General features: G+C 40.7%; 1 protein-coding gene across 3 annotated transcripts in view; it reads left to right on the forward strand.

Annotated features, from left to right (window-relative positions):
- Positions 1-20,838: 20,838 nt before the first annotated feature.
- GLRA1 (glycine receptor alpha 1) overlaps positions 20,839-27,175 on the forward strand; it is a 99,860-nt gene continuing 93,523 nt past the window's right edge. For all 3 annotated transcript variants that reach the window (XM_010358647.2, XM_010358649.2, XM_010358650.2), the window contains exon 1: positions 20,839-21,196. In XM_010358647.2, coding sequence (XP_010356949.1) covers positions 21,141-21,196 — 56 coding nt within the window. In that variant the 5' untranslated portion in view covers positions 20,839-21,140. The remainder of the gene's footprint in view (positions 21,197-27,175) is intronic.

The following is a 27,175-nucleotide window of genomic DNA, read 5'->3' on the forward strand; positions in this document are numbered from 1 at the left end:
TCTTTTCCAAGGCTTCCTTGGTAGCAGAGGAATTTGCTACTGGTGAAAAGAATATCATTTTCCTTCCCCTTAGATTCAAGGTGAATGCTTGGAGCCATATAAATGCCCATTATACTCATTCATTCATTCATTTAGTTAACAGACATTTGCAGGTACCCACTCAGTATCAGTCCCGTGTCAGGTGTGATGATACATCAGTGAACAGGAAACACACAGTCCCTGCCTTCCTCGGGCTCAGAGTCTAGTTGAGGAGGCAGAAGACTACACAAGCAACTGCCTTATAGTGTCATACATCCTGGAATGGGGGAGCCACATGGCACTGGGAGCACAGATAGGAGATCAAGGAAAGTTTCCCGGGTGAAGGTAGCAGTGTCTTATAGTGCTATGTCTGCCAGCTCCATATAATCACATGGAGACCAGTCTCAGTATCATCACTCTTCTGCTGGGAGATCTTGGGCTAGGTACTTCAACCCTCAGCCTCAGTTTCCCAGTCTATTAAGTGGGGATCATTTGATCTCTCTCTTAAAATTATTTTAAAAATTTAATGAGACAATGAGTAGAAAATGTTGTAGCACATTGCCCAGCACATAGTAAATGCTCACTAAATGCCAAGTAACTTTCTTAAATATCTTTCATCCAAAAACTATCTCTTATACACTTGAAATTGTCTGCAAATATTCCTGCCCAACCTGAGCCAATTCTATTTGAAAAAAAGCAAAGAGAAGTTAAGACTGTTTATACAACACACAACAGATCTAGGACAATACTGAATAGACATACTTTGCTTCTGATCTGATAGTTTGTCCTTAAGTACAACTGGGTCTTGAAGAAAAATCCTGGGGTTGGGGAAGAATTGATTATAGTGGCCAAGATGGGGAAGTTCCAAAGAAAAAGGTTATGTGGTAGGGTTGGTTGGTTGGGGATGGTGGTGGGTGGGGAGTGGAAAGGGTGGGGTGAGGGGAAAAAAAGAATGAATACAGTGAAAAATAGATAATAAATGTTGGAAGCAGAAAAAAATAAAGAATAATCTCTCCCTTTCATGTCCTCTGCAGGGACATGGATGAAGATGGAAACCATCATTCTCAGCAAACTATCACAAGAACAGAAAACCAAACACCACATGTTCTCACTCATAAGTGGGAGCTGAACAATGAGAACACATGAACACAGGGAGGGGAACATCACATACTGGGGCCTGTTGGGGGATGAGGACTGGGGGAGGGATAGCATTGGGAGAAATACCTAATGTAAATGACAAGTTGATGGGTGCAGCAAACCAATATGGCACATGTACACCTATGTAACAAACCTGCACATTGTGCACACGTACCCCAGAAATTAAAGTATAATAATAAAAAAGAATAAGCTCTCCTTACTTAAAAATAAAAGAGAGCTCTCCAGATTCTATTAGAAAATGTGAAGAGCTATAGCAGGTATAGGTGAGCACTGTGTCTTTTCCAAAATGAAAATTAGAACTATTGAAGGAACTACAAATCTCTACAAATTTTTATGATGCTTTCATGTGTATGAAGTGGATTCCCATGCATCACATCCTCACAATGGCCCTATGAAGTAGGTATTACTATTAGCTCCATTTTATAGATGGAAAACTGAGGCTTGGAGAGAGGATTTGATTTGTCCAAAGTCACCAGTGACTACATGAAAGTGCCAGGGATCAACCTCGGGCCTCCTGACTCCATGCCTGGTGACCTAGACTAGGGGACAGCCATTTTTTCTGTCAAGGGCCAGAGAGTAAATATTTTCAGCTTTGTGGACCGTGCAGTCTCTGTCAAAACTTCTCAACTGGCCCATTGTGGCATGAAAGCAGCCATAGATGAATGTAAACAAATGGGCATGACTATGGACTATTTATGGACACTGAAATTTGAATTTTGTGTCATTTTCATGTGTCATGAAATATTATTCTTTTGGGTTTTTTTGACCATTTGAAACTATCTTCAGCTGGTTGGTTACAAAAACAGGCAGCAGGCCAGATTTGGCCCGGGGATGGTAGATTGCCAACTCCTGTTCTAGAATAGCTTAAAGATGAATGAGGCATAGCCCTGCACTTACAGACTTGGAGCAAAGGAGGCACAACCAATTCTACTTCTAGAGAATTTGTTGCAGTTAAATTTCAATCACTGCAATACAACCGTCATAGTACTTGTCACACCTGCAAAAACTTTCTCCTATTATTTATCCTTTTTTCCCATTGTCTGACTTTTTGACTTAAATAAGTTTCTTTTTACATGTTGTCATACTTTTATAAATAAAAAACTCATTTTACTTGCCAAAAACAGGAAAGAAACAAAAAATTAAAAACAAAATAATTAGATGAGTGCTATTAAATTCTAACTACCCCCAATCACCTGCCAAAGTGATTGGGCCTGAGGCCTGCTTTGTCTTCTTCCTTTATTTGAAAAAAAAAAAAAAAAAAAAAAAAAAAAAAAAACCTGGCGGTGGGGCGCGGTGGCTCACGCCTGTATTCCCAGCGCTCTGGGAGGCTGAAGTGGGCGGATCATGAGGTCAGGAGATCGAGACCATCCTGGCTAACACAGTGAAACCCTGTCTCTACTAAAAAATACAAAAAATTAGCTGGGCATAGTGGCAGGTGCCTGTGGTCCCAGCTACTCAGGAGGCTGAGGCAGAAGAATGGCGTGAACCTGGGAGGCGGAGCTTGCAGTGAGCTGAGATCCTGCCACTGCACTCCAGCACTCCAGCCTGGGCGACAGAGCAAGACTCCATCTCAAAAAAAAACAAAAAAACAAAAAAAAAAAAAAACAAAAAAAAAACCTGGCAAAGGGCAAAAAGGTGTTTTAAAATCACACTGACACCAACATGACACCTTCCTCTTGATGTAGTCAGAAATAATACAGAGGGACTAACTTTCTCAGCATGTAATCCAATTCTATTCAATACCAGGTCTTTGTCTATGTAAAATCATCTTCTAGGCCATAAGGCCCATGAAGCCCACACTCTGGAAACTGCTATAATACAAGCAAAGTGCCACAGATTTGTACAAGCAGGAGAGACACATCTGGGTGGAGGGCAAGAAAAACTTTAAAGAGAAAATGACCTTTCAGAGACTTTGAATAGTATCTAGGATTTCATTAGGCACGAAATTCAGAAAGAGCATTCCAGACTGCTGAATAAAGGGGTGAGTGGGCAATAAGACCAAAAAGAAATATGGCTTCTAAATCATGAATCGCCTGGAATATCATGCCATGGGCTTTGGATCCAAGCCTTCTCGTTTTCTTGAATGTTCTCCAAGTCAATGGATGCTCAAGGTTATATTTTTAGACTCCTCTACATGAGGGAGATAAGAAGATGTAGTCCAGGGTCTCTAGAAAAGGCCCATGGTGGGGCCGAGCACAGAGGCTCATACCTGTAATCCCAGCACTTTGGGAGGCCGAGGCAGGTGGATTACCTGAAGTCAGGAGTTTGAGACCAACCTGACCAACATGACGAAACCCCGTCTCTACTAAAGATACAAAAATTAGCCGGGCATGGTGGCATGCACCTGTAATCCCAGCTACTCGGGAGGCTGAGGCAAGAGAATTGCTTGAACCCAGGAGGCGAAGGTTGCAGTGAGCCAAGATCACACCATTGCACTCCAGCCTGGGTGACAGAGCAAGATTTCAACTCAAAAAAGAAACAGTCCATGGGGACATGGGGACAGAGAGAATTATTAGAACTGGTGGTTCTTGACTTTTATACCACTGAAGATCCATTTTGCATTTACTCTTGTGCATTTCTGACTTTGAAATATTTCAGCCTACTAAACTGCATGATTTAAGTCTTGATGACTGTCCTGTTTTCTTGACCACTGACATGCATACTCCCCAGTCATCCTGAGAGACTGGTGCTGACTGCACTCAATTGCTCTGGTTTCAGCCAGAAGTTAAGGAAGAGCCTTGACAGGGGAATTAGTGTTCTCGTTTGGGCAACTGTGTCATGAGGAACTCCGACTCCAAATCAAGGACTCTCAATGCTGAACCTGATTGTCCTGTTCTAGCTCCACACACGAGTATGAATTCAGGGCCTGTTCTCCAGGACCACCGAAGATTTTACACCACACACAACTGGTATGGAAATGGAAAAAGACAGCCTCGACTGTAATGTTTTAAAAGAAAGCAAGAAGAAGGCATCATACTCTCAACTGCTTACTCTCTTCTTCATTTGGAAACCCATACATAAATATAAAGACTGTTCTTCCATTATAGACTGCAATGTAATCACAGAGAAGCAAATGCTGTTTGCGGGAGCTGCTTCCCACCTGCAGTGTTCCCAGGGTGTTCAATAACTCAATAACCTCACAATTGGTCGGTGGAATCACAGTATAAGGCAATGTGGCTGCAATGCAGCTGTAGAAAATGCCCAGCAGGGCCTCTGCAAGGATTTCCCATTAAGGCAGCAGTACTGGCCCCCGCAGAATCATCCAGGAAACAAGGCCCATCCTCGTACCTCCTCGGTGACAGTCACCCCCAATACACTCAGGGCTTTGAGGCTTGCAGAGGGTTCCCAATCTCCTGAGCAAGAAGTGAAACAAGACACCTGAGTCCCAGTGAACTGAGATGACCCCCAAACTCCCATTGCCTAAAATAACCTCTTCTAGCCCTGCTCACCTCCTACCTGAAATTCACAGCTTCCTGCTCTGGCACAAGACTGTTTTATAAAAAACAAAAGTGCTACAAATTCATCATGGCCTTGCCATGTTACAGCAAATGCCCTCCCACACATGGAAGCCTGTCTTCATTTCTAACTCCTACCTTACCTTCAACCTCCTCACACTGCTCTTCAGCACTTTCTGAAGTTTGGTCTTCACTTTACTCTCCAGCTTTCTTCCCCACTACTCTTCTCTATACCCTCTGCTGAGACCCAAAAGCTGTCTCCTAAGGGAGTCCTGCCCCCGCCCGTTTGCCCTGGCTAAGCTTACTCTGGAGAACACCATCCTCTCTATGATCCACCTCCTCCAGAAAGTGTTTTCCGAATTCCAGGCCATGGTGACCACATCCCTCACCTTGCATCCTCCCCCTTGGAAACACTGAGGAGGCAGCAAGTCCAGGGGAGGAGTGTGCCAGGTCCCTGCACTGCTCCCCTTATTGAACTCATTTCCCCCTGACACCCACAACCCATGTCATATTTCCCAGATGCTGATTTTTTTTTTTTACTTTATTTTAAGTTCCAGGATACACGTGCGGGATGTGCAGGTTTGTTACACAGGTAAACGCGTGCCATAGTGATTTGCTGAACCTTTCAACCCATCACCTCGGTATTAAGCCCAGCATGCATTAGCTTTTGTTCCTGATGCTTTCCCTCCCCCGGCACCTCCCCCTGCCAATAGGCTCCAGCGTGTGTTGTTCCCCTCCCGGTGTCCCTGTGGTCTCTCATTATTCAGCTCCCACTTATAAGTGAGAGCATGCAGTGTTTGGTTTTCTGTTCCTGTTTAAGTTTGCTGAGGATAATGGCTTCCAGCTCCATCCATGTCCCTGCAAAGGACACGAACAAATGCTGAATTTCTTATGAGCAGGGATTATGCCATCTTCCCTACTGCATACCCAGCACTTGATTCAGTACCTCCCCCCGTGGAGATACTCAAAGAATGTTGCCTGAATGAATAAATCACGAATCGAATATGCGAGTGAATACAGGCTTGGGAGTCAGATACACCTGGTTTCAAACCCTGACTCTACTGTTCCCATAGCCTATAACCTTGGGTAAGTCACTTGAACTCTCCAGGCTTCAGCTTCAACTTCATCATCTGCAACATCTACAAGAGAGTCAGAATACTCCCTGAGGAGTTGTTGGTAGAGATTAAATCACATAATGCACACTAAACTCTTAGCACAAGCCTAGAGCAATAAAAGCATTCAATAGATGATACCCATAGCTGTGGACCTTGAACCTCAACTGTATGCCAGGCACTGAGATAGGCACTGGGGATTCTGCAGTCATTAAAATACAGGGCCTGCTTTGTATTTTAATTACTGTGTTTATGTAAATCTTATCTTCCCAGTTAATGATGGAAGAGTACGTTCATTTTCTTAAATAGTTCATATTAATCATCTCCTGTGATCTTCACAATAACCCCATAAATTAGGCACATTTAACAGATTAGGAAACTAAGGCCAAAGAGTTAACCAACTTGGCTAAAGTCATACAGCTCACAAGGGACCAAACAGACACTTGAAAACATACTATCTGCCTCCGAAGATCCCTTAATCTCAATACCAAGCACTCCTCTTATCTCTAATAACCTGTTATTTACCTTTTCCCACCAGGGGTGCCACTTTATGTTACCATAGCATCTATAAAACACAATTGGTTTGTGAGTGATGAGGTAGAATAGACACCTATGGGGAGAGAGATAAGGTGTGTAGAGGTGAACAGTAAAACAGGATGACTGGTTTTCAGATGAACTCTTATGAACTCTTTTCTCTGCAATTGCCATGGTACCTGGCTTACAGCGTGTTGACTGAATGAACACCTGGAAAGAAGAGACCAAAGAAATTACCAGATTGTAGATCCTGAGTAATCAAAAGAAACTTAATGACTGAAGGAATTGGGAAGTTGAGGCAGGACAAACAATGAAATGGAAGAGGACCAAAGCTGAGCTTCATGTGAGAAGAGCTGGTTCTAATTCATCTTGCTCACTTGTCTCACTGCTGAACAGTAGGCAAACCCTAGCCTCAGGTCTCTCATTGCTAAAACAGGACACCAAAGACTTGCCCTTCCAAGCTTGTTGGAACACTAAGAGACTCCAAGATTTCTGAAAGTGCTTTTTAAAAAGTTAAAAAGGCAAATTTTGAGGATGATATTTTAAATGTATTTCTTATAGAACTAAAACTGTGACATGGTAAAAAGTACCATGTCAATTGTTCAAGAAGCAGCATTTGCATCCTAGCTTTCCTTCCCTGGGCTAGTTTGCTTCCTGAGCAAACTCCTTAACCTCCTGGAGTCTTTTTCCCTATCTATAAGACCAGGGACATGAACATTAACTCCTCAGAGTCGGCCTGAGTGCTAAATATGAAGATGGATACAGTAGCTCATTCTATGTGTATGTTATCATATCTGGGATTGTCTGCAACTGTGTTTTGTTAATTTATTAAGTTTATTCTGTAAATAATAAATCCTTCCTTATAGCTCTCCTAACAGAAGACAGCATGATTTACCATAAATGGCCCAAACTTTAGGATCAGATAGAACTCCCTTGGGATCTCAACTCTAATCCTTACTAGCTGGGTGCAGGCAAGTTACTGCCCCTCTGTGTCTCTTCATCTTTAAAGCAAAAATGATAACACTACCTCATTTCTCTTTTTTAAAATGGAGATGATATTAAGTGCACAAAACATATCTTTATTAAGTATCGACCATGTGTAATAATTTCTTATCAAGGATCTTATATAAAGAAAGAATTTATGTAAGTTTTTGAGTAAATTTTGTTCTATTGATAGTGAATCTCAAACCTTGTAGAACGAAGAATTACTCTGGGAGCAACTTGGCTCTCCATCAAGGGTTGTGCTGGGGACTTGAGATCTTTCCTTGCCATTCTCTAAATGACCAAAACACAAGAATGGATTTTCTATTCCCAGGAAACATGTTTTGTTGATGCACTAATAACCCAGCCACTGGAAATTCAGGTCAGGGATTTGGGGGAAAAACAGAAGCAACTACTGTCAGCCTTTGGGGAACCCAATGTTAAATTCAAGCTTTTAAAACAGCTTCTGAAATCTAAAAGAAAACTGCCTTTAATGAGTGCAGGCAACCAGGATCCCAGAAGAGATTGGAGAAACGATATTGTGTTTTTATCTTGCATTGTTGGCTTTGGAAAGTGGCCGGAGGCCTCAAAGGCTCAGATCGCCAGTCTCACAGTCAGCTGTCAACTATATGATCAGAGGCACAAGCTCTAAGGTCTCTGGGGGACCTCCCTGACCTTTTCTGCCTGAAGCCTAAGATGCTACCAGGAAGGAAGGATTTTGGCAGCCGCAAGGAAGTACAGGACACAGACAGAGTTTAGGGATCCTGGTAGGAGACGAAGAGTAGACGTAGAGCCTCAGTAGTAACAACAGTTGAGTCGTAATACAATAACAACTAGTAGTAGTAACAATTGAGTACTTCCTCTGTGCCAGGCACCATGTTAAGTGTTCCTTGTGCATGACTTCACAACATCCCAGTAGTGGTACTATTACCATCATTTTACAGATAAGGAAAATAAAGTTTGGAGATGTTCAGTAACTTTGTCAAGGTCATACATTAGTAAGTAAGAAATCCAGAACTTGAATTCCAGAGCCCACATTCTTAGTCACTATGCACCACTGCCTATATGTTTATTAAATGAGTGAGGATTTACCTCTTGAGTGTAAGTTTTGCTTCCATGAGCAAGCAAAAGCCAATTATACTGTAGATCTCTTAAATACTACTGTCTAAGTAGAAAGGGACCTGGAAGTTTGATCCGTCCTAAGATATTGAATATCCTCTGAACTCTTCTTACCAAGTGATCACTCAATACTTGCCTCCATACCTTTAATGACACAGATTTTAACTATCCTAGAAGATATCCCCTTCACCTTTCAACAGCTTTGGCTATAGGAATTCCTATATTAAGCTGAAATGTCTACCGACTGGTCTTATATCTGCCCTTTGGATGGCACATAACAAATTTAATCCTTCTTCCACATAGCAGCCCTCTAAGTACTCCGGAAACAATCATTCTGGTCCCTTGAAATATATCACCTCTACCTTCTCCCACTAACCCCGCCCCCCCAATAAAGAATTAAAGCATTCACTTACTTGTTCATGCTCTGAATAAACAATTATGAATCGCTTATGGTAGGTTTATCTGAGTATCTACCTAGTCATTCTAGGAGAGAAAATAAAAATACACACGAATGATTACATTATACGTAGAAACTTATAAAACTGTAAGGATACTGGAAAGAGCGCTATGCAAGTTCAGAAGAGAGTGTTTTTTTAGCTGGGTGCTATGTGCAGATGATATAGAAGAGATGCTGTTTGGGCTGTCTCTTAAAGTATGAGATATACATATTTTAGAGATGGAGTTTTGCTATGTTCCCTAGGCTGGTTTCAAACTCCTGGCCTCAAGCAATCCTCAATCCTCCCACCTCAGCCTCTCAAAGTGCTGGGATTATAGGCATGAGCCACCATGCCTGGCCAAGTATTAGAAATATTACTGATCATCTGTTGTAGCAAATAACTGGATAATCATAGGGTTATGAGACGCTGTAATAATATGAGAGCACTGACCTTGGAGCGGATCTGCTACACTGTTGCTATATCTCACTGCCCCTCATTTCTCTCACCTGTAAAATAAAACTTGTGGCCGGGCGCAGTGGCTCAAGCCTGTAATCCCAGCACTTTGGGAGGCCGAGACGGGTGGATCACGAGGTCAGGAGATCGAGACCATCCCGGCTAACATGGTGAAACCCCGTCTCTACTAAAAAATACAAAAAACTAGCCGGGCGAGGTGGCGGGCGCCTGTAGTCCCAGCTACTCGGGAGGCTGAGGCAGGAGAATGGCATGAACCCGGGAGGCGGAGCTTGCAGTGAGCTGAGATCTGGCCACTGCACTCCAGCCTGGGCAACAGAGCGAGACCCCGTCTCAAAAATAAATAAATAAATAAAAATAAAACTTGTAACATCTGCCCTGATCATCCTTGAGTTGCCATAAGGATGAAGTGCAAGATGACAATGAAAGGGAATTGCTACCAGATGTACAGGGAATTGTTAAACCCTGTTTTCCTAGGCTTGAAGTGACACTTGCACAACTTGATGAGAGCTGGGGAATCAGAAGACACACGTTTGGTGAGAGCCTTCCAATCCAGCACAAGCAGAGGAAGAAGAAAAACAAATGCCAGAGCCAAGCAACATGGCCTAAGTGTGAGCCAAGACAACCAAATAACAGCCCCAGTTCCTCGGCACCATTTCATTCAGAATAATCCTATAAGACGTGATCAAAGAAAGGATCAACAGCTCAAACATATTACCAGCTACCTAAGCATTTAGAGGAGAAGGCCCACTGAGAGATTAAGACACTTAGGACATGTCTGAGAGGTTTTCCTGCAGTTAGAGCTTCACTAATTGATATCCAAGCATCAGCAACTATTCCATCTGGCTCGTTATTACCGCCACCTGACAAATAAGAGATTGACCTCATGCAGAGTCAAGGGCCCAAAGCAGACAGTTGGGGGAGGGGCATGGTGAGGTTTTTTTCAAGGTCATGCAAGACACCCTTTCACCTCTCATCAGGCTACACAGATACACTCTCGGGTTTGTACAAGTCACATGTCCACATAGTCAATCAACCATCAACAGGCATTTCTGAAGTACTGTATGAATCACAGCTCTCTTGGGTGTAAGGGTGAGACAAATCCAACTAAAACTAGCTTAAGCACAAAATAAATTAATTGGTGCATTAAATCAAAAAGGCCAGATGAGACTGTGGTTTGAGGCTGACTGGATGCAGGTTCTGAAACAATAAAACAATATTATCTAGCACCTATTAATACCTCTCTCCAACTCCCAATTCTGAGTGCCTCAGTATTGGCTTTATCCTTTTTGTTTTGTTTACAGTGGGTGGGGGTGTGGTTTATGAATAGTGGGCTCTCCTACTTACATCCTCAAAGTGGTAAGTCTTAAAAGAAAAATAAATAAAGTGAACCTTTTTCCAACAAAAGACTCAGAATTAACTGTGATTGGATGGATTCAGGTCACATGTTTATTCCTGAGCAATAGACATGTTTATTGGGTGTTTAGGGGATGGAGTATATCGACTGAGCCGTCCTGTATCAGGCACGGGAGATCTTTGGCTAATCCTACCAACAGAGGATGAAAGAGGGGTGCTCTTCACGGAAAATCCAGATACTATTATCAGAAGAATGACAAGTGGATGCTAGGAGAAAAAAAAAGCAAAACAAAAATCCAGATGTCAATTCTCAAAACTCTTGTGGTGGAAACCCAAAAAGGAAATCCACAATAAGATCATATTTTGTTATCAAGAAAATTATTCTTTAATTGAGAGGATTTGCCCTATGTAAAATTAATAGAAAATCTAATTATAACTAATGATCTAAAACGTACAATACAGATCATAAGTCTAAAAACAATGATGTTAAGGATTAAAAGTGCAGGCTTGAGGTTAAGTCTTAATACCACCAGTTACCCGCTGTAACTGAACAAGACAATCTCTCTCTGTGCCTTAAGCATTATTCCTCTATAAACTGGGCACAATAATAGACTGTACTCCATAGAGTTATTGTCATAATTTCATGAGAGAGTGTATCAGAAGTATGAAATACAGTGCAAGTCACAGTGTAAATAAATCTTGTAAAATTTCATTCATTCATTAATGTTTACTATGTGCCAAGAACTACTACAGACACTAGTAATAGACTGGGGAAGAAGAAAGTCCCCGTTACTGTGCTGCTTATATTCTAAAATGAAAAAGTAAATACATAAATGAACAAAAATTAGGTAAGGATGATTGCTGTAAAGAAAAATTAAACAGAATGAATAATAGTGATGGGGAAAGTACTTCAGGAAGAAGAGTAAGAGGTTTTATCGAGGCCGTATCATTTTAACTGAGATCTGAATGACAAGAAGAACCAACTGTGTGAATATCTGTATCTGTAGCTTGGAAACAAGAATGAACAAAAGTCTATGGCTTGGTAAGAGATGGGGAGAATGGCAAGAAGTGTCGTCAGAGATGGGGGTCAGGGCTGAACATATAAATCCTATGGGCAATTGTATTTCATTCTAAGTATAAAGACAATTCAATGCAAACACTAACTGTGTGAAGAATGAACTATGGGTTAGATGTAAAACTAGAAGTGACAGCTAGAGAAAAAAAATGCTTGATGGAAGAAAAAGAATAGAAAGTAATAGCTGATCCCTGAAGAAAGCATAAGGTGAGATAGGCAAAAAGACCAAAAGTGAGCCAGTTGAGGGAATCCATGGGTATAGTGCAGAGTAATGGGGACCTTCCAGTGTCTCCTCATTGCCTCCTGGCTATGAAGGAGTAGTTTGGCTCTGACAAACATTGAGAACAACAATAGCAATCACATCAAAAATGAAATCAGATGTTTGAAGGCAATGGGGAGCAACCATAACTTGAAGAGCCACAGAGAAGGAAAATACATCAAAGTGGATCCTAAATTGGTGCTTTCTTCACTCAGGACATTTTCTGACCTCAGTACAGAGCAAAAGGGCAAAACAGAAAGCAGTGGCCTAGATCTCACAGCAGTTTCACTGGGATGGAAGACAAAAAAATTAATTAAATGCAGCCAAAAATTGAGGAGCCAATATCCCCCCGCAAAAAAAAAAAAAAAAAAAAAAAAAAAAAAAAAAAAAAAACACACACACAGAAAAAGTGAGCTCAACATTCTGCATGCAGTTCCTCATAATGCATTTGCCAAATTCTCAGCTGCACATACACGTGGTCAGAGGCTGAGGAGCCAAGCAAACATAGCTAATAACCTCCTCTAGGAGGTGGAGCTAATTTGCCTCTCCTTGAATGTGAGCTGGACTTAATGGCTCAACCTCCAAAAGAACAGAATATGGGAATAGAAAAAATGTAACTTTGTTTATAGTAGAGAAACCTGGCAAACATACTACCTAAACCAAATGATCAAGTTTATCATCAATAGTAGTAAGTTATGTTGATGTCATGTATCCCCACAATATCACTTCATCTCTGTGATACTCTTCCAAAAACTCATAACCTCAGCCTAGTCAAAAGAAAATCATCGGACAAAACCAAATTCAAAATTGAGTGTCATTCTATGAAATACCTGACCAGCACTCTTCAAAACTCTGAAGGTCATGAAAAACAAGGAAAGACTGATAATCTGTCACCATTTGTAGGAAACCAAAGAGAAACAATGACTAAATGTAATGTGGTACCCTGCATTTGATCTTAAGACAGTAAGAAAAACAATAAGAAAAAAACTGTCCCAATATCGATTTTTTAATTTTGGCTAATGTACCATATTATATAAGATGTTAACATTAGGAGAAATTGGGTGAAGGATATATGAGAACTTTTCTGTACATCTAAAAATAAAACAAAATGAATGACAGTGATGGGAGGGATACTTCAGGGAGGAAGGTCAGAGACAGCTTCATTACAAGACAAAATAAACATATTTTTTTAAAAGCAACTTCTAAGGATTGAAAAGCTTAGCAATGATTTTGGCAGTCTCACAGAGTTCAGGGAACAGAAATCGGAAGTCAGGGCCCACCAAAGAGAAAGGCACAGAATTGGCTTTCAATTAAGACCCTAATAGGCTATGCTCACGGAATAAGGTAAATCAGAAAGAGACATCCTCAAGAAGCCTGAAACACAACTTAAAATCATCTTAATCCATGATTAAATCAAGGTGATCTGTCCATACTCTCTCTGCCAACCCAAAGGAAATTTAATCTTTCCCAGAAGATAACATGATCCAGTGCCACTATAATTTTTCATATACAATGTAAGGCATTCACTCAGAAAATACCAACTATATCAGTAAACAGATACAAATGAACAAAATCTATGATAAAAAATCAAGCGATAGAAACATACCAATAGATGACCCATATTTTAGAATTATCAGACAGGAAATTTAATCAGGATTAATGCACTCCAGAAAATTGGTAAAAAGATGAGGAATGTCACCAGAGAACAAGAATCCATTTTAAAGAGAAAAGAAAAGAAGAAGCAAGTGGTAACACTAGAGCTGGAAATTAAAACAATTGAAATTAATATTTAATTAATTTAATAATTAAAATCAATTTAACAAGTGTAAAATCAGATCAAACACAGCAAAAGAGAAGATTAGTAGAAAAAGTAGAGAAGATCGAGATTGGTGCAGAGAGGAGAAAAGATAATAAAAAATGCAGAAAAGTGCATTAACAGCATACAAGACACAAGGAAAAAGCCTAACATATGTGCAATTGGAGTTCTAAGTGGAGAGGAGAGAATAAAGAAAAAGTAGTAATGAAATGATGACTAGTGATGAAATACATCAAGGCACAAATTCAAAAAAGCTCTATAAGCCCCAAGTAAGATTTTGTAAAGAAAATCAAACGTAGGTATAGCACATAAAACTCGTAAAAACCAAAGACATAAAAATCCTTAAAACCACCAGGGGAAAAAATGAATAATTATCTTAAAAGAATCAAAAATAAGACTTACTGCTGACTTTTCAAAGATACGATGTCAGCCAGAAAACAATGGGATAACATTATTCAACAGTATACCTCTAAAATGAAAGAATAAAGCAGAGTGGATACCAGAAAATATTTTGAACTGAATAATATCGAAAATTTATCACAATTTGTGGAATGCAGCTGAACAAAGGTCAGAAAAATATATATATGAAAATAAGGAAGGTTGAAACTTAATTATCTAAGCATCCATCTCAAGAAGTCAGAAAAAGATAACAAAATTAAACCCCCCAAAAATGCATAAGTTGAAAGCAAAATAAATGGAATAGAAAACAAATTTATAATATAGAAAAGAATTTCTAAGTTGGTTACATGAAGTGACCAATACAATGGCTAATGACCTACAAAAAGATAATCAATAAAAAAGGAAAAGTACACATTACCAATATAACAAAAAAGAATACATCACTGCAGATTCTGTAGACTAACAAAATAGGAGGATTATAAAAAATTTTATACAAATGTAAATTTTAAATAAAATGGACAAATGCCTACAAAAAAAAACTTACTAAAACCAATACATGAACAAGTACAATCAGAATAGTTCTATATATATTAAATAAATTGAACCTTAAAATATAAACCTTCCACTAAGAAATTTCCAGATGGCTTCACCAATGAACACTCCCAAACATTGAAAGAAGAAATAGCACAACTTTGCATGGATGTTTGTAAAGAATAGAAAAGAAAAAACATTACAACTTGAGAATGCCACCATAATCTTTATACCAAAACCTGAAAAAGGCATTTTTAAATAAGGAAAGTTACAGGTCGATCCCCCTCAAGAACAAAGATTATTTACTCCATTTAGTCATAAGCAAGCAAAATGAAAGTAACAGAAATCAGAATAATATTAATAGATATCTTTGGCAGATAATGACTGGGAGGAGATAAGAGGCAGGCCTCTAGAGTCCTGGTAATGTTCTATGTGAGTGTTCATTTTGTAAATAATTTATCAAAATGTATGTATTTATGTGTATTTCAATATTAAAGGATTTTTAAATATGCAGTACAGGAATCTCCTTTATCACCTCCTTCCTTTCAATGACACTGATTATGCTTTTCTTGTGCTACCATTTTCCAAAGTTCCTAGCACACAGACAGTACTTAATAAATATTTATTAAAGAATGAATGAACAAATCTTTATTTAGACATGCAAAACCTCAGCACAGTGTCAGACACACAACCAGTGTTCAAGATATATGTGTTTTTTAAATAAATGAACAAGGCTTTGAGTGAATGAACAAACTCAGTAAAAGTGTGTCCTATGTCAAGCCTTCTTAATTGCAAAAGTCTTTGTGGACACAATAGGAGACGAGAGACCCAATGAGAAAAATCTGACTGGGCCGGATGCAATGGCTCACACCGTAATCCCAACACTTCGGGAGGCCAAGGCAGGTGGATCACCTGAGGTCAGGAATTCGAGACTAGCCTGGCCAACATGTTGAAATCCCATCTCTACTAAAAATACAAAATTAGCCAGGCAAGGCGGTGCACATCTATAATCCCAGCTACTTGGAGGCAGGAGAATCGCCTGAACCTTGTAGGTGGAGGTTGCAGTGAGCAGAGACCACGCCACTGCACTCCAGCCTGGGAAACAAGAGCAAAACTCCATCTCAGAAAAAAAAAAAAGAGAGAAAGAAAGAAAAACTAACTGAATAAAGATGAAATAACATGTAAGGGCAGATGAGAAGAAAGTAGGAAAAAGAGGCAGAGATAGTTTGAGAGAAAGATGGAAATGAAGCACAGGGAGATCACTAAAAGTCTCTTACGAACAGTAAGCTGTTAGAGCACCAAGTACAAGTATAGGCTTGACTACAAAAGAAAACTGGGGAGTCTCTGGTCTCTGAGCAGGTCAGCTTTGATATGAAGCATTTTTCATCACAGATCGTACCTCCTCTTCTTTTATTTTAGGTCTCACAGAAAAAAGGTAGGGAACCATGACCTGAAAGATTAAGAGTCCTCCAATCTAGACTCAGTTTTGTTGTGATATCTTAAGCCAGTCATTCCCCTTTCCCAGACCCTGAGTAGCTAGTAAAATGGGAGGAAAGGTCTCTTCGTATTTTATGCATCTATTCTTTACAACTAAAATTCTTCTGGTGTCACTGAGATCCCCTAAGTAGTTCTGGGGTCCCTTCTTTAAATCACAAAGAACAGATAATTGCTTTGCAAAAAAAAAAAGTAACAAGAGCATTCTGGATTAGGATTAGAAACAGCTGGCAGCAAGCCTCTAATTCTTTGGAGAAAAGATTCTTCCACAGTACCATTTTCAGGCCTTTATTCATCATACTACAACACAATTAGGCAAGCTGCTCAGTTGTTCCAAATATCTCTCTTTGCAAAGTATCAATCAGGTCTGTCAAAGCAGTGTTGAAACATACAGCACTCTCCTCTGTGAATGGCATTATGGACAGAGGCTTGGCATTATATTAATTATATTAGCTGGCTCAGGACAACATAATCTCACCTGATTAACAATATTCCTTACTCTCTTTCTCCTGTATTTGTGTCCTCTGCCTGAATTTTTTTGTTCTTTTGTTTATTCACTCATTTATCCTTGCAATAAATATTTACTGAGCCCCTCATATGTGTCAGACACTATATTATTTAGTATCTGATACTGATATGTGATATATATCAGTATATATCAGTAACAAAAACAGGTAAAGTCTCTTCCCTCACAGACTTTCCTTTCTTTCTGCATGCCCTTTATCTTAGCTGAAACAAACAAAAAAAAATAGTTGAAACACCCTTTAGCTATAATTAGGGTACTTGTGTTCTTGTCCCAGCTGTGCTATGAGTCTAAGGGGTGAGTCTATTAACCTCTCTGTATATAATTTTCCTCTTCTGTCCACGAAAGTGTTGAACAAGACTATCCTAAGGAATTTCTCACATGGACTTTTTCAGTAGCTCCTAACCAGTCTCTCTGCTTTCATTTTGCTCCTGCCATCCCTGAAATCTTTTCTTAGAGGTAGTACCTGCTCTAGTCCCCAACTTCCTCTCTAATCTCATCTTCTACCACTATTCGCTGCACTCACACTATCCAGGCACACTGGTCTCCACGCTGTTTCTTGTACACTGCAAATATACTCCCCTCTTGGGGCTTTTGCATTTGCTTTTCCCACTCCTTAGAAAGCTTTCCTTACCTCCACCTTCCCCCAAGGTTCACATGATTCATTCCTTCACTTCCTTCAATTACATAAATGCCTTTTCAGGAGCCATTCTCTGATCTAATCACCTTACATAAAATAGCACCTCCACGCCACTCTCTGCCCTGCCTTATTCTTTTTAATTCTTATGACTGCCTAACTCACCATGTATTTCCTTGTTTGTCTTCTGTCTTCCTCCAATAGAAGATGCATACCATTAGAATAGGGCTCTTGTCTTGTTTTGTTCCCTGCTTATCCCCAGTGCCAAAAATAGTACCAGATACACAGTAAATGCTCAATAAATGTTTGTTGAATGAATAACATAATGAACCTTTTCTAGTAATAAAATAAGTTTCACTGTGTGTCAAAATTTATTCATACTTAGTAGGGTTCAAATCCAGCTACTAGGACCTATAAGAGACCAGTCAAGTATTAGAACTACACTGGAGTCAGACTACACAGAAAAGTTACCAATAGAAATGAATCATTAGCTGAAGCCAATCCATTCCATTCCTTGAAGATTTTTGTTTCATAGCATGGTAAGCTACAATAAGATCAGACTTAAATATGTATTCCATGCAGTTTCTTGCAATGAGAAAAGTGGCATTACTACCCTCATTTCACTTAGGCTTGGAGAAGTTTAGTCATTTTTCCAACATATCCAACCTTTTGAGGAAGAGATAAAATAAGGACATAAATCCCTGACTGCCAAGCCCACAGTTATTTATTTTCAATAGTGACCTATACAAGAACAGAAAGATCTGTCCTGGCATAAATATGTGATGTGTGTGATGTGTAGCCTAAAACGTGTAGATTAACTAACCTGAGGGACTCTTCCCACTGAACTTCTGAAGCAACTGCATGTTCCAAAAGTTTATCTTATTTACTGTTTATTTTACACACTATCAGTATATACTGTACTGTTTATCTTATATACTGTCATATCCCCAATACTTGGCACATGCTCCTTTCATATGTGCTGATTAAATGAAAGTATCAGCCTCATAGTTAACAGAGGCCTATTAACAAACAGGTGCCCCTCCACCACCCCAGGTAATAATTACTCTCACCTCCTGCACAGGCCACAGCCTTGGAGCCACTCACACTCATGAACAGCCACACATGCACAGCACCCCTTGAAGGAAAAGCAAAACAAATTTCCACATAGTGCACCACACCTGGCTTTGCAGGTATTTCCTAGTCAGATGAGGGACCAGGACAAAATTGCCAGCTTACAGCTTGTTTCAGTATTTCTAGGAGCACCACAAAGACACACATAGATACATACACATCTATGTGTATGTGGAGAAAGACCCATTTACAAACACAAATGTACAAATACACATATGCATATCAAAACCACTTCAGAATTAGGCACGATACAAATCATAAATAAATTTATATATACAGTAACATACAAGCTGGTTTCGCCCAAGCATACTCAAAAATGTGCAAAAACACATACACAAAGATAGTATTTACCTCAAGGTCTGACTGTGAAAAGTAAATGAGATTATGTGAATTCACAGTAGCTCTTGACACATAGAAACCATGCTAATAAAGGTCAGCTCTTGAATATATATATAAATACATATATTATTTATTGTATTTAAATTTGTATCCAACTCATATTAATATACACCTTCAAAACAAAATTTCCTTTTTAGTCACTACTCAGAATATCATGGAAATTCTAGATTGTGGGAGCCAATAACAGAACCGGTAATGTGGGATGTGCTATTGTAGTGAAGGGGGAGGGGAGGGAAAATCCTGCTGGTAGGAGGCTAGTAAACAAGACTTTCCAGAAGTTTTTGCTTGGGAGAAGGCCTAGCCTTGGAGGGAACTGAGCTGATGAGTACTCTTGGGAGACCAACCAAAGGAGTTTCTAACGTTATTGAGTAAGGAGAAGGGGTTGTCCTCTCTCAGTAGCCTTGGGAGGGAGAGTCTCCAGAGTGCCAGTGAGTTCAAATCAGCCAGAAAATCCTTTAAAGTATTTATCCTATAGTCCCGTAGCTTGGAGAAAATCTGATTAACTCCATCTCCCCAGATGGGCTTCAGAGTGAAATGTATAGCTGGCTTCTAAGATTCAAATAAGGTGGGAAAACAGCTGAAGAAAAAACAGGGAATGTGAGTCATAACACAATCCCTGTGTGTACAACTTGGCTCTGCCATCAATTTGGAGCAAGCCACAGCTCTGTGAGGCTCAGTTTCCCCAGAAAATAAAAGGCGAATAAAACTGTCTCCTGTCCAGTTGGAATAAGGTGTTTTTATTCCCTCTCAAAAGGGTGCCAGCCACAACACCTCCCACTCAACCCTGGAAACTGCTCAAAGAATTTCTCTCGTATTTCCCTGCTGCAGTGACCCTTGAGGGGGTCTTTATCCACCAGACTTCTTTTTGGATATTCCTCCTTTCTTTCTGGGGCCAAATATTATAACTTCAGAGCTCTTTTTAAAAAATCAGGAATCTGCTTCAACTCTTCCTTTGTAAAAGGATAAATTGAGCCCAGAGCACGTCTTAACTAGGAACCACGTGTTTTACTCACATGCAACTGCAATCTTTAAAAATCAAGGCAACCTTTTGAGAGACCTAGAGAGATTAATTCCATAACCTCTCTTACCCTACCGCTTACACGGAAAGAAGCTTGCGGGTAGGAGGGGGATTGCGCAGATCTCGTCCAGCACTCCAAGCGTTAAATTCAACACGGAGTCTAACAGGCTATTGGCCGAATAGCGGGAGAAGATCTGGTTTTCGTAGCCGCGGGCCAATGAACACCTCGAGTGGGAGGGTTTGAAGATACTAAGGAGTTTCCCCCCTTTTTTTATCCTCTCAACCCCCTCCCATCGGCTGTCACCCCTCCCATCCCCCACGCCTCCAGTTTGTTAAATTAATGCAGTAAGAAAGTCTGAAGATCTGAAGGAGTCTTGACCAAGGGAAGATAAGCGAGCTCAGAAAACCGAGATGCATCTGTGGCATTGGGCTCCTGAGCCCCGCGGGGTAGCCATGGACCCCGGTAGCCCCTGAAACTTGCCCCGGGCTCTCTGACGCCTGCGGCCCCAAGCAATGGGACACCTTTTCTGCAGTGATCATAACTTATTCGGCAGGGACCGGGGACCAGGAAACAGGAATAGCAAGACGACAGCAGAATAGCACCGAGGCAGGGGAATGAGATTCCGAGACTGGATTGCGATGCGCCAGCCTGGCACACTCTCCGAGATTTAACTGAAGGCAGCGCTATCAACCGCTTTCCCCTCGCCTCTAACCCCCTCAGCCGGCCCAGAGCCATAAAGCTCTGTTCTCTTTACCCAAGATGCTCGCCCAATCCAACGGTCCAAGGCCAACGCTCTGATCTCCACAGAAGATTTTTTTCCTTGCATGGAGCTCGCCGTTTAAACAGAAAAACAGGGGTAAAAAAAAAAAAAAGAAAAAAAAAGGAAATATACCCACCCCCAAACGTGCCTCCCCAGCGCCGCAGGGAGCCAACAGACACGCTGGAGTTTAACAAACAGCAATACTCTTCGCGCTCCTGAAAAGCAGGGCTGGACGCTCGCCGTGGTGCTGAAACGCCTCGCAGCAGCCGCTGTCCGTGGTATCTACAGCCCCCTCGCTCCGACTTCCCCTGGGGCTCTCCCTCCGCGCCCCTGTTCCCCGCCTCCCCTTAACATCTGGATTATTTTTTTCAATAGCGCTTTCTGGTTTTGTAAGTGCCAATTTGAAACATTTTTGCCACCATAACTCGTGGACTACAAAGCACAAGGACCTGAAAAATGTACAGCTTCAATACTCTTCGACTCTACCTTTGGGAGACCATTGTATTCTTCAGGTATGCAATTTTCTACTGACCACATCGCTCTGATGGAAATGGGGGGAAAGAGTACAGAGGCTACCTTTGTCCGTGGTCCCATCATTTTGGGGAAGAGGGGTGCTGTATTCCACTGCAATCGGGTCCTTCCATCCCCCGTCTCCCTTCTCCCCCCTCCCGCCCCCCCCGCCAACTCCCCCCCACCCCCGCCCGCAGCGTGTCTGGCTTGTGCGTGGAGGTCTGAGACAGTCGCTGTTCTGGCAGCTGTTTGCCTGTTTCTTACGGTTTGTTTGTCCTTCTGTCTGCTACACCCCCCACCATTGGTCCCCAGCCCCACTGCATGTTGGCTTTCACTCGGCTGAGGACTTTAAGGGGAAGCTTTAGGAGTTACTCAGTTTAATTAGGACTGCATTCTCCCTAACCGCAGTGCCGAAAACCTCAGCTTTCCCGTCTGGGAGCCAAGTGACAACTAGCGGTGACGGGGAAGGTTGCATTCAAACTCGCTGGACACAGAGCATTTCATTTTCTCTCCTTTTTTGCTGTTGTTTTCTTTTTCTGTGAGGAGGGAGGGAGGTTACTAAGGCTGAGTGCTTGGAAACAATAGTATTATAACCTCAGTGTGTAAAGCCCTGAACTTGGGTGCAGAGTGGATCTATTCAGGAACATACTGGGAAACATTTCCCTTTTGAAACTTTGACTGCCTCTTTCCCCAACCCACCTTTCCAAACTCTGTTAGCTGAAGATCCTGAACTCATGAGCACTCCTCATTTGTTTTGTTTTTAAATTTATGCTTATATTTGACTCAACAGCTGAGTTCTCCCATCCACTGTCTCTCAGGTTAAAATTTCCTGCCTGAAGGCTTGGCATTCTTACGTTAGTAGAAATGAAAAGTGAAAAATCACCTCTTCAAGAAGGATTGAAACAGACAGTCCTTTTGTAAGTGGGTGAATCATACCATCTTCAGAGATGGCTATGATAAATTCCACTTATATGAATTGAAAAAAATTATTCTTCTTCCATGACACGCAGGGATCATTAATCTTCCTCATTTTAGATGCCTGCCTCTCATATTTTACTGTGGCACTGGATTAACAGTCATTTGAAAAACCCATTCCAAATTGTTTTTAAAAACAAGTGGTCACCAAATATTATCCTCTCCCAACATAAAACAGCAAATAATTTTTGTTTTATTACACTTCATAGGAATTGCTGGTTTGACTAATCTCTTGGCTGGTTTATTAAATGAATGACACCTCCCCTTAAATAATAAGTTTCTGTATTTCAGCCTCTTTTCATGTCTTTCTCTTGAGATGAAGAAAAGGCATGCCCCCTTCTCTGAGATACCCAATGCTAAAGCTTCTAATCTCCAGTTCACATAATTATTTTGTAGGCCACAGAGTCCTGACCACAGATCAGAATGCAAGTAGTCAGAGAGTCAGATAGAATGAAAAAGTACAACAATCCAGGGCCTTATGAAATGTATCAAAATGTGGCTACTTTATGAGGGAAAGGGCAGGAAGTATTCTATTAATAATATCAGATCCTTTCTCCCCTGCCTATTTAATAGAACTATAAAACGTATGGAGGTTGGATACTTCGTAACATTTGTATGCAAATTGATTCTCTGTTTGGTTTACAGGAGACAGAACTGAACCAGAGAGATTAAAGAGCAAATTAATAGAACCAAGCACATCTTTCTCCCCACACACACTCTCTTTTTTTCTTGATGAACAATGCTTGATTTTCCTCTCCCAGACATTGTCTTTCACAAAAGGGAGACTCAGTCTAAAAGGTCTGCATTGTAGTCATTTTGATAAGGTTATGAATCCACTGTGTTAATTCTTCAACTAAGCTGGTGGTGGCCTATCAGAAAACATCATTCTACATCTTTTTCCCCTACGTGTGTGAATGCACACATGAGCTGCAATGGATGTGGAATATAATTCCATGTGTTTATAAGGAAAGAAGAGTTATAACTGTGGAGAGCTGGAAAGGTGGGTGGCACCACTGCACTTTCAAAATACAGGAATGGCTACTTCATTAGAGGAGTAAATGTTGATTTTTGAAACATATTACAGATAATTGAACTCAGGAAATTCAGCAATTTTTCAGAAAGATTTTTAAAAAGGTCACGAGGAAGTAAAGTGAGTAGCTTGTATTTGTTCAATTGGTATTTTCATTTCTAACTCACTCATTTTTAAAATTCCCGGTGAAAATACAGAAGCATTATAATGTGAGGACTTACTAGAATTTATGTGGGGGTAAATGGAGGCTGGCAGTTCTCTAGCAGGTTCCATTTGAATAACCCCTTCTTCCCCAGGGGATGGGTGGTGTGTTGGAATGGCCAATCCAATCATCTCAGGCTCTCAGGTACTCCTTAGAATAAGTGATGCCAGCTGCTCACCTTGTTGGGGAAATCGGGGGCTAGGAAAGGCTCTCAATAATAGACATGCTGCATCAGCACATAATCAGCGAAATGGCAATAACAACAGCAAAACAAAAAAAACAAAAACAAAAATCAAGTGAGTGAGGCAGAAATCCCATATGGTACCAACACAGAGGAGGAACTAAGGTCTTAGAAAGGGAGACATGGGGTTCTGGAAGACAAAAAACATTGCATGCTCATCAACTGTGTCTTCATAAGTAAGATCGGGTGATTTGGCTGTAGTTCCTGATCTGATATTTTTAAAACCTATGATTCTAAAATTCCATAATTGGCATTCTGAGAGTCAATAACCTAAATGTTTTCCCTTATTTTCAATTGAGAATGGGGCCGTATAACCGGACTGGTCAAAAATAATAAGCAAATTTTTTTAATGGTAGAAGCACGTTTCTTTCAAACGTCCTTTCAAGCCCAAAGGAACTTGGCTTTGATCCCCAGAGCTCTTACAGAGGCTTATGGCTGGGACAGGCCCAGTATACCCCCAAAATTCTCTTGCCTTCTGAGCAACTCAAACAGACCCATGTTTCTCAAGCTCTGCACTACTGGTACTTTGAACTGGATAATTATTTATTATAGAAGTTGTCCTGGGCATTGTGGGATGTTTAGCAGCATCCCTGCTGCTAGTAGCACTACCTCCCTGAGTCATGACCATCAAAAAATGTCTCCAGACATTGCCAAATATACATCCTGGGCAGAGGGGAGACAAAATTGTCCAAGGTTTCAAACCACAGTACAGAATGACCAAATTTTTAATCAGCTGCTCCAATGTACTAATTATGATGAGGAGGAAAGTCTAGTTTGCTTGAGAAAATGCCCCTCATGAAATACACAAAGCACCCTGATGAAACAAAAAGGGACCTAGCATGTGCTTGAGAAGAGAATAAAGGCAGGGAGATGAACCAGATCTAATCCCTGGGTGGTTTTCCCAAAAGATGAGCAACTTTTCTTTAATGTGCTATTTCCCTCTTCCATCCCAGTAGGTGCTTCCTTGCACTGGATTTTGTACTGAATATGCCACTCAGCTGCTAACAAAGGTCATCAAAACCTTGAAGGGAAAATGTTTCTATCCACATTAGGATCAAAAGGAAATGACAAATACATTGTTTCATATCTCAGTCCTAAAGAAAAAACCTACCCAGTTGAAAGGTGAATGGGTTTTTCCTTGAGGTGGCCCCTATGGCTTCTCCATCTCCAGGCTTGTCAAGAAGGGCAGGTGACTGTCTTGATTTTTCCCTTCTGGAAAGAGAGCTGTACTCTACCTTGAATCTTACCTGCTGCATTTTGGCACTGCAGAACGTGTCTAGGAGTTTCTGACATGGCCCAAGGACTTTTCCCCAAGGAATGAAGTCCCTTGGGCAAGTTTGTATTAGCATCAAATTGCCAATTAGTCTACTCCCTTTTTGAGCTTAGGAACCTTAAAAAACGGAAAAGAAAATGTGGTGATTTTGCTCCTGAAGGACAGGTGGGACAGGGACCCTAGGCTGGTAAATGGAGTTATGAATCAGCACATGACTTCTGCATATTCGCCAAACTGGTAATGACCTAAGCAGAGGATATTTAGGAAATTGTTTTCTTTAGATTGCCTTATGAAAGAGGTTACAGCCATGTCCGTGGTGCAGTGGAAAGAGAAGTTGGGCTATAAATTGAGAACTCCTGCCTCTAGAGTCAGCTCTGCTTCCATCCTATAGCATGGGCATAACAAGTCTCTTCCTCTAATGGGGACTCAATTTTCATATCAGTCAACTCAAATGACTGAATCTGACACTTCTACACTCTCTCCAGCCCCTGATAAGATATTTATCAAAGGCAGGGGTCCATACCCACAAAGGTTCAGGATGAATTGACCAGTGGTGATGCTGCCTTCATTTCTTCACTAGGAACTTGTTTATCATGTGCTTATGTGTCCAGTCTAAAACTAAGCACTCTGCAGGGACAGATGCCACAGTCCCTGTCCTTGCAGAAAGGGGAGACACTGCTCCCTTTAAAGGTACATTAAAATCATTTTTTCCTTCTTCAGAGGACCCACAGAGCTCCCCTCCAGGCAGCCTGTGCGTGCATCCTGCGACAGCATCACATTTATGTGGGCATCATTAACTTTATTTCCTTCATCAGCTGGCAGAAGCCAGCATGATTTTTAAGATGAATGGCGCTGTCTCCCTGTCTGGCCATCTTGAAACTATTCCGCAGGTTTGCGTTAAACAAAGAGGCTTTGGCCTAAAGGGAAGGAGACCTAGGATCCAGAATTTAGCTAGTGGCATGACCTTGAGAGGGTTCTAAGACCTTTCTGGCTCTCAGTTTCCTCAGCTGTAAAATGAAGAGATTCGGCCAATCGCATTCTAAAATCACTTTTAGCTGTGCCAGTTTAGGATATCTTCTCCCGATCTCTTCCATGATAGCACAGCTTTCGTTACAGCTATTGCAGTATATTTCAGCTATTGTAAGAAATAGCCACATCAAGGTATAGTCAGGCTCAAAGGTCTGAAAGAATTGAGGACCTCACTAAGCAATTCACTTTTTGGAGAATTATCCTGACCCAGACACGATTATTGACAGATCCTATACATATGTCAGTTTCTGCCGGAAATGTTTATTGTGATGAGAAAACATGAGGCCTGATCACTGTACTCACAGATCTGAAAAATGGTGTGAGAAAGAGAGACCAAACATTTCTATACTTTTTATCAATGATTCTGTTTGGCTCTTTTTCCCCTCACAAAGCCTGTTTTTTGTTTTTGTTTTTGTTTTTTCAAAAAAAAATTTGTTTACCAGATACCATTCATCATTAACATATTTTTCCCATCTTTATTAATCAAAGGCATATGTAACTGCCAGAAATACTAAATACCATGGGATAAGCAATGTCGCCACACTGAGTTGACCTAAGAAAAAACAAAAGTAAAGATCTGTGATTATTTTTAGTTAATCCAGAAAGCCTTGTCAGAAGTAAATATGCAATTTGTTAGAGCCTTTGAAATGTTTAAAATGCACTCTGAGTCCTCATTACTATTTCATGAATCTCCTATGTACCCAGGGACCCCATATTGGGAAACATTAGATTTGATTGATTCTATGTAGCTCCAAGAGAAAAATCAGAGTAAACTCATAGATTTTTTTTGAAAGCACACATACAAATTCGGACTAAATATAAATCAGAACTTTCTGGTAGCTCTTTCAAATGGTACTGTGGGCTGCCTCAGTGGTAGTGATGGTATCTGTCAGTGGAAATGTGCAAGGAGAGCCTGGACGTCCACCTCCCAGGAAAGACAGAGAAGGAATTCAAGCTTCTTTTGCAAATTGAGATTTGTAATTTGCTGCAGAAGAGTGAATGAAATGCAAGTCAGAAACAATCCTTCGCAATTCTATATTCCCTCCTTTCCTGATTCCCAAATTGTCATCTAATCTTTGTAAGCTCTTCGAATCATGACATGAATACCCACTAACGGGGATATGTTTCTCTTTAAAAATGGATTGGATAATTAATAAATTGGACAAAGAACATACAAACACCACGCAACAAAGAATTATTGAAAAGAAATCACCTTGGTTATGTAAAAGCC

Source organism: Rhinopithecus roxellana, chromosome 3 (assembly GCF_007565055.1).
Source record: "Rhinopithecus roxellana isolate Shanxi Qingling chromosome 3, ASM756505v1, whole genome shotgun sequence".
In the NCBI taxonomy this organism is placed as follows: domain Eukaryota; kingdom Metazoa; phylum Chordata; class Mammalia; order Primates; family Cercopithecidae; genus Rhinopithecus; species Rhinopithecus roxellana.